The following is an 8,740-nucleotide window of genomic DNA, read 5'->3' as shown; positions in this document are numbered from 1 at the left end:
CTTGTTTCATTCTAAACAAATTCTGAAGGATAGCTGTTCTTCCAGCTTTTGCCCATGTATGAGACTAAAGGAGGCAACCTTTGAGCCTCTTAATTCACACCTTGAATCTCTTGTTCAGCCTTTGAATATTTTCCCTTCCTTCCGTTCACCTTGACCATTTTCTTCTGAGCAGCGGGCAAGATGCCGTTTTCCACATCTGGATTCTGAGAATAAGCACAGCTCAAGTTAACATGGTTTTCTTAAGTCCAAGAAATACTGCTTTCTATGGCTTCTGCGGCAACCTATTGAAAAATGCCTTGGCCTGTACTTTATTTCCTTCAATGTTATCAGTTCTCACTAACAAAGAGTTCATTCTTGCAGGCCTGTCTGGTGTTGGAACACATGATCTTTTCTATCTAGTTTTTCCTCACTTTGGTATGAATGTATCCCTCCTAGTATTCTTAGTATACAGAGTACAGCTCTGTATCAGGGTTTGAAAAAGTGACAAGGGCACAAAGCTTGCAGGGCTCAATGTGTGATAGTTCTCTCCTACAGCCTCAGTCTTCCTCTCTGGTTCCTCTCCACCAGTGTGGATTTCCCAAGCTCTCACGGCCATTCTTTTCTTTCTGTTCTGATGGGCACACGAATTCAATTCTTTAACATCTTTGTGGGTTATTGTACACAGCCTTTAGCTGTCCCTGCTGTCAAGAATATACAGATAGAGATATATGTCTTTTCACTGAATTATGCTTCATTCAAATTATGAACACAGTTTAACCATTCTAAAGATGGACATTTAACCAAGTTATTTTGTACATTTTAATGTACTCTAAGCAACTCGAGGAGAAAGGTTATTTTATTAATAGGACCTAGTAGGGAGTAGATAGGTTTAAAAAACTGATTGAAATATAACAGCGGCAAGTCTCATGCTTTACTATCTATGGATCCACACAGAACATACCACATGGGTTAGTCAGTCATTCTGTAAATATTTATTACATTAGTGGATGCATGTTTGTTTGCTGAGACTTCTTGGCTGGGATCGTGATGGTGATAATCCACCAGCCTTCTCTAAATCTGTGTGGTTCATGTTCCTCTCTTTTTAGCCTTCTAGCCAGTTTGTTTGTACTTTTTTCATTAGAGAAACATGTAGTCAGTACCCAGTTGCTGATTCCATGGTGTGTGTTAGCATATCTGTTACGTGATATGGATACATCTAGTACAGGGGCCACCAACGGAAGCCAGTGTTTGTAATAAAACAATATGGTGGTGCTGCACAGACTAGGGAGAGGGTCTTCCCGGCACAGGACATCTTGAACAGATAGAGACGTAGCGAGGCATGGCTAAGGTGGCTCCCATTGAGGGATATGTGGGCATAGGAAATGAGGCCAGCCTGGGAGGTCAAGACAGGGTTGTGACACTTTGTATGACATGGTAAGGAGTCAATGGGGCCATTAAATACTTTAAGTAGGTGAGTAAAGCGATGAGTATGCTTTTGTTTGTGTGTTGCTATTTGAAGGAAGAGAGTTCTGATGAACAGGGTGGAGGGTGGGTTGAAAAACCAACCAGGCGGTTGTTTTTCAATTGCCTGGAGCTGAGATGATCATGATTATGAAGCACAGCATTGCTATTTCTGTCAGAAGATGCACGTCCTCGTTTATGGGATTGTGTGGACCAGAGGAGGCAGCCCTCTTTTCTGCTTGGAGACCTTCTTATGGAGGTGGAGGTGAATAGCCACGACCTTGTAGAGACCGAGCCCAGGGACCTGGCAGGGTCACTATCTTCTATCTGAGTAGGAAGACCTCACATCTGACCAGAAACACTGGGGTGAATTCTTAGATTCGGGCTGGACTCTGGGCAGTTGCTTCAGCACCTCAGGGCATTGAAATCAGTCTTGAGCAGAAAGCAGTTGGGCCCACACAATGGAAGACCCTATAATCCCATGAGCCTGTGATTACAGCCCGGCCCTCCCCCTCTGGAACCCAGTTTCTCATTCTGAGCTGCTTCGGGGGAAGCGATGGTGCAGAGATGGCTTCGTGTGCTCTACACCCCCACCCCAGTCTGCCTCAACCCACGCCCTGAACACAGTAAACAAGGTTACTAGGGACACACCTAGTGTGACTTCCCCTTCTCAGGGCAAGCAAGGTAGAAAAGACTTGAAGTCAGCTTTTAGATAAAAGAAAGGGCTGACAGGCACAATTCAGGGTTCTACTTGACTTAAGTAGTTCCAGGTGATGTAAATTTTGCATCACTCCTCTGGTCCCCTAATCACCCATTCTATGACCCTTCTGGGTCATCAGGGGTGGGGGGGGTTCCCTTGGGCCCATCCTGGGGAATTCTCTGGGAGGGGTCCTTGAGATGTCCTCTGGGGGAGTTCTCAGGGGGTCCTGAGGGGACTCCTTTGGGCCTCCTGGGGAGGGCTCTGTGGGGTGTGTCCTTAACATTTATATGGGATTCTCCGGGGTCCTCAGAGCCTTCATTTGGGGTTCTTTGGGGAAGGGTCCTCGGGGTGTCCTGAACCTTCCTAGGGGTTCTCCAGGGGCTCCTCAGGGCTTTCCTGGGGGGTCCTTCGGGGTGTCCAAGTCAGAGTTCTAGGGGGACTCCATTAGGCCTTCCTGAACGGTCCTGGGGGGCTGACCTGCAGGCTTTCCTGGAGGGTTCTTCGGGGGTCCTCAGGGCCTACCTAGGGGGGGTCGTCAGAGAGGTTCTCAGGGCGTCCTGGGGCGTTCACCAGGGGGGTGGTCCTCTGCAGGGTCTTCGAGGCCGACCTAGGGTCAAGCGCGTCAACTGCCCACGTGCTAGTTCTGCGCCAGGAAAGGGAGGCCGTCGCGACTTCTGTCGGTGACATTCTTTTCCCGTGCTCGGTCCGGGCACGGGACAGAGGGAGCTTAGCCGACCTCAGGTGAGCGGAGGCCGGGGTCGCCCAGGGGTCGCAGGGCCGAAAAGAGAGGGTACGGAAGAACCTTCGGCGGGGGGCACCCAAGGCTTCCACGGCTCAGGTCTTCTCCTGGCGGGCGGGGCGGAGCCCGAGATGACGACAGGGAAGCGTGACTGTCCTTTGGGGCGGGGCTCGGCTCTCACTGGGGCGGGGCTAGGCTCTCCCCGGGGAGGGGCTCGGCCCCGGCGGGGCGGGGCGGGGCGGGGTGGGGCGGGGTGGGGCGGGGCTCGGCTCTCCGGCGGCGCGTGCGCACGGGCGGCGGCGGCGCGACGGCCGTCAGTCGCCGGCATGGCGGTGTGCGCTCGTCTCTGCGGCGTGGGCCCGTCGCGGGGATGCCGGCGCCGCCAGCAGCGCCGGGGCCCGGCCGAGACGGCAGCGGCCGACAGCGAGCCGGACACGGACCCCGAGGAGGAGCGCATCGAGGCGGGCGCGGCGGCGCTGTCCGGGGCGGGGGGCGGCCGGAGTGCTGGCCCCTCGTCGCCCCCGCGCTGCTCCCTGCTGGAGCTGCCGCCCGAGCTGCTGGTGGAGATCTTCGGCTCTCTGCCCGGTACCGACCTGCCCAGCCTGGCGCAGGTCTGCACCAAGTTCCGGCGCATCCTGCACACAGACACCATCTGGAGGCGGCGCTGCCGGGAGGGTGAGTGCCCCGGGCGGGGCCTGGGCCTGGAGGGGGCTTGGCCCGGGAGGGGCTCTGGCAGGGGTCCTGCCGCAGATCGGGGACCCAGGGGGAGGGTCCTGGCCGGGGGTGGGGGTGACCCCGGGGCCCTGCCACAGATTCTGGCGCAGGGCCCCCGCGCGGTTGGGTTCCCGGATGGGCAGCGGACCGGGCTCTGCCCGCGTGAGGTGCTCAGAGAGGGTGAGGGGTCCCCTGGCTGCGGGACCTGGACGCCGAGGGCAGTGACGCGAACTGGGGCTGGGTTTAGGCCAGGGAGCAAGCTGACGTCTGTGGTCCCCAGACCGTGGGGGCGGAGCTGACTCGCGCTTGAGGGTGAACTTGAATAGTTAGGGGAGCCGAGGGAGCCCTAGTGTTCGGAGGGTCTCCTGAGGGCGAGGACCTGCTCTGTGAGGCGGTGGGGATGCCCCGCTTAGGGATGCTGGTGGCCGAAGTGAAGATAGTGAGTAGTTTTGTAACAAATTCCAGGACGAAATGTTTACTTAATCCAAAGTTCAAGGCTGTCTGCATTTAAACGTTGACGATCTCTGACGTTCAATAAGCTCCCATATTGGTAAAAAGGATAGGCAAGGGAAAAATCAAACAACGAAGGACCACAAAGGGAAGAAAGGGAAAATCGGAGATACCTGCAATCAAAGATAAGCCACTCATAAAATTTTGGAAAACATTTTTCTCTCCGTATTCACATGCAGAGCCACGTCAAGTTTTTACTTAACGGGATCATACCGTTTATGGTCTCTTAGAGACGGTTTAGTATAAAAAAGCTTCATAGTGTTCCACTGACTATGCATGCACTAGCCCCTTACTGATAGACTTCTAAGTTTGCAGTTTTTCCTTGTTATAAACAGTGCTGTCAAGCCTGCCTTTGTGCATTTCATAAGAGCTTATGGGACTTACACCTACCTTTTACAACTTCTGAGATTATCTTCTCAGGGTGTGCTTCCCAAAGTGGCATGTGGGCAGTAAGGTGTGCACATTAGTAACACTTTAGATACTCATTGCTCAGTTGTTGGTATTGGCACCCCCAGGAAGCCTGCATAAGAAGGCCTCTTTCCCTATTTCCTCCCCAGAGGAGGATCAGCCACTCAGCTTCTCTCTGCCACAAAGCTCTGTGGACCAGGCTCCAGATTTGTCATCAGTGTTTATCTGCTGTGAGATCATGGACTCTGCTGCTTCACCTTCCCGTGTGTCACTGTGAAGTGCTGCTCCCACAGGGTGACTTTGACGGGTAAATGAGACAAAGCAGGTGAAGCCCTCACCACCTAAATGGTAGTGCTTTGGTTATGATGCTTCTCGGACGTTTTTATTTCTCCTCGTTTGAGTTCCCTATTTGTGATTTGTGATTTTTTGGTCTCTTTTTCTCTTAGGGAGTTTATTTTTGTCTTACACATTTGTAAAAGCTCATTGAATGTTAGTAATATTAACCTTTTGTCATGTATGTGGCAAGTGAATTTCATTTGACATTTTAAAACAGAGGCAAAGAGTTCTACCTTTTCATTTGCTTTGTTTTGCATTTTGTACACCTGTGAGGCCCAGATTGATCACAGACATCCCTTAGTGCTTTGAGGCGCTTCTGCGTCAGTCTGCCGAAGCTGTGTGGTAGTCTCCAGGGTCAGCTGTGTGGTAGTCTCCAGGGTCGTCTCTGGGGAAACTGTAAGGTATGTATCAACATTCTAGGAACAGAGGGTAACAGAAGACTTTTATGTAGTCAGAAAGCTCAGAGATTTGCCACAGAGTAAAATCAACTGGAGTTACAGCTCAGGGCAGATTCTTACAATTGCTAATGGAAATATAAAAAGTCCTCCTGAAGATGCAGAAGGGTGCTGGGAGGCAGACATAAGGGGACTCTTCAGTGCTGCCTTTCCCTCTGCCGCAGTTCTCAGTTCTGCTTTCCTGGGACAGCAGACATAGCGACAGGAGAATCAAGGCCTCTGTTTACCAAGGTGGCCTGACAGCTAGGAGAGTTTTCACTGGAAGAATTTAAAAAATGAAAGACAAAAATGGTAAAACAGGCATATTCCTTGTCACCTCCAATAAATAACATTTGAGTCTTCTGTCATATTTGCTTTTGATTTCTCAACTTTTTTTTCAAGAGAATGTCTCAGCTGACATTCAAGGCCCTACTGATGACCCCTGTGCTTCTCACTCCCGGGAAAGCAGCCACTGTTGTGGGTGGAGTTTGCTTGTATTTGTGCACCTGTGACATCCTCAAGGTATAACAGTGTCGTGTGGTTTGATTTTAGAAATATATCATACTGCAAGTACCGTGTATCTACTTTCCCCCCCGTCAACTTGTGTTTTTAAGCTCTGTCCAGGTAAATACCTTTAAGTCTAGTTCAGTCTTAAATGCTATGTGATGGTTCATAATTTGAAGAGGCCTTGTGTATTCATTTATTTACTTTTTTCTTGTTATATACAGGGTGACAGCAAACAATTTCATATGTTTCCTTGTACGCAGATAAATTTGGAATTTTCTCTAAGGAATATATCCAGAAGTAGTGTTGCTGGGTTCGTGGGCTGTGAGATTTGCAGTTTTACTATATACTGGCTAGTTATTTTTTGAAGTGATTTTTCGTTCTAAATACAACAGTTATAGTTTTCTTTTGCACACCTGTCATTAGGATGCACATAGACAAGTCACTAAAGGTGACAGGAATGCTTGGTGTGTGTCTCAAAGTAGCTGCTTTTGTGGTCTGGGTTCTTTATTTCATTTAATCCAATATCCACTAAATCCTGTCTAGTTTGAACAATCCATTCCTCAAAATCTGTGCCAATCTGGATGAGAAACAGCATCTCATTTTAATTTGCAAGTCCCTGTTAACTAGAGAAGATGTACATTTAAAAAATATAATTGGTAATTTGGACTTCTTTTTGTATACCTTAATCTTTGCCCTTTTTCCTCCATTGTTATTTTTTCATACTGATTGTGGGTTTTATTTATTTGATCTGGATTGATTTAATACATGCAAAACACTTTCTCATAGTCAATAGTCACTTGCCTTTTAATTTCATTTATAGTGATTTCTGCAAAAGTTACAGTGTTAAAGTGATGAACTTTTAACTTTGGGTTTAAGTAATCATTATTGTCCCGAGGTTATGAAGATCGTCAACAACTAGGTCTTCAGTTTCGCTGGTTCCTTCTGGTAGCTTTAATTTCCAGCTCATCTGGGTTAAACACTGGATGGTTAGCAGTCCGTGTGGCCTTCATAGGCATCTCACAGGGTTAGTCTAATTGTGACTGGATTATGTAAAAGGACAGTCGTGTGTGAGGCAGGTCTGATCTCATTTCTCGAGCCCTGCAATTTCACCCATCCTGAACTAGACATTCGGTTATGGTGGGTGTAAAGGCCAAAGTCAAGTCCATAGAGGCAAACGCCAAAGTGCTCCCAGCCTTGGTGAGCAGCAGGTGGGTGTTCCCAGCCCATCGGGTTTCCTGGCCCTGGCCCTCCAGGTCCGGCCCTGACAGGTTGTTGCCTCCGTGTGTTAGTGACCTGGGAGGGTGAGGGAGACTAGTAGTGAATCCGCACGTTTGCTGCTCAGTGTCGGTGTGTTTGCTTTCTGTATTTTGATAATTGGAGTTTCCAGAGGCGAGAACAAGTCACAGGAAGGGTGTTGTGACGAGGTTGCTTTATCGCTTCAGGGCCTTTGGGGCTGTGACCGGACCTCCAGGGTGCGGGCAGGATGGGATGTCAGGGGCTGACTGTGGCAGGCAGCAGACACTAGAAACTTAAAATGAGGTGGCTGTTTATAATGCTTGATGGGAATCTCACAACTTCCAGTTTCCTAGCAATAAATAAGCAATAATGAATCAGTTATTTTGATAGAACTTGGTCTCTCTAGCGCCCTACGTATTGGAGCTGTAGGAGTGAATATTTTCTGGTGATACTTCTCTGGGCCGGTGAAAGAAAGTTGTGAATGAGAAGCCAAATCCCTGCTCCTGTTTTGGGGGCAAGCAGACACCAGACGGCTGCTGTTTGCCCTCTTGCAGGAAACCTGCCTGAGCAAGCCCAGCCCCAGAGCTGCTCTCCTGCACCGCTCCTCTGGCTACAGGCCTCCTGCAGCTACTTGCGCATGGAGCTATAAATAGACCAGCGTTTCTCAGAGCAGGAGGATGGACGCCAAGTCGGCTCTTTGCCTTTGACCCTGACCAGGCTCGTCTTGGTTAATACTTCACCACTGAGTTTGTGAATTTTGAAGTGTCAGCCATTTGTGACACTGCTCATTCAGGCAGCACTTCATGAAGTCTACCTGAGACTAGAAAGTTTGGAAAATTCAGACTGTGGCAAATCAAAACACTGAAGTATTAACAAAAGATAAATTTAAAAACAAGGGAAATGCTCACATGTATATCTTCCCCTCCACGCTAAACTCTTAAGTATTGAGGCACAAGCATTTCATATTATTCAGCTCAGTACCTGCCAGTGTCAAGATTTGAATTTATGTGTAATTTGCCCATTTTTTCCCGTGATGGTGTTTTAATGACATCTGGAATGATATTTGTGGAATATTTTGATCAGTTTTAAGTCTAAAGTGGGTTTAGATTCCATCATAATTAGAAACATTCGTTTCCCATAATGTATGGGCTTTGTGACAGAACTGCGAAATTAGAAACCGATATTTAATTTCTTGTTTGCACACAGAAGAAACTGCTATTTCTGTTCTGGTTGATACGCTGATGTGAAATGTGAGAACTGGAGCTTCTGTTAAGTTCTATACGACTGAAATTGGAAGGGTCTGTCTAGGGGAGCGGTGAAGTGGCCGAGGTGTTGGTTGTAAAGTTGGCTTTAGGAATATTTTGTTTGTTCAGCGTTTGCTTGTTGGGCCTGCTTGTTTTGGGGGTGGGGTGGGCAGGTCAGCTGTCAGGGTGACAGAAACACGCCTGCTTCAGCCGAGAGACTGGGAGCCAAGCCACCTCCTGGACACACAGCCGGACCCAGAATTGTAAGGACTCTTGTCCTTTCCTTCAGCTTTGATAACTGTCAGGACTACAGCCTCTTCCTTTCTGGAAGTTGAATCTCCTGCGCTGCTTCACAGAGAAACCCAGTCCTTCCAGTTAGCAAAGTAGGAAAGGGTAAAGGAAATCGGTACCTCTTGGTCATTTCTGACCTTAAAAAAGTGAGCTGGCAAGTGGACCTGGCCCCCAGAGGGCA

General features: G+C 48.9%; 1 protein-coding gene across 4 annotated transcripts in view; it reads left to right on the top strand.

The window, feature by feature from the left end:
- Positions 1–3,156: 3,156 nt before the first annotated feature.
- The window catches only part of FBXO31 (F-box protein 31), a 32,890-nt gene continuing 27,306 nt past the window's right edge, over positions 3,157–8,740 (top strand). For 2 of the 4 annotated variants that reach the window (XM_031688870.2, XM_031688869.2), the window contains exon 1: positions 3,160–3,554. In XM_031688870.2, coding sequence (XP_031544730.1) covers positions 3,206–3,554 — 349 coding nt within the window. In that variant the 5' untranslated portion in view covers positions 3,160–3,205. Of the gene's footprint in view, positions 3,555–8,740 lie in introns of all 4 variants that reach the window. The other 2 variants (XM_031688868.2, XM_031688867.2) reach the window with 2 other exon arrangements.

Source organism: Vicugna pacos, chromosome 21, assembly GCF_048564905.1.
Source record: "Vicugna pacos chromosome 21, VicPac4, whole genome shotgun sequence".
Lineage (NCBI taxonomy): Eukaryota > Metazoa > Chordata > Mammalia > Artiodactyla > Camelidae > Vicugna > Vicugna pacos.
The sequence above is the reverse complement of the archived record's forward strand: the minus strand, read 5'-3'. Positions and strand labels throughout refer to the sequence as shown.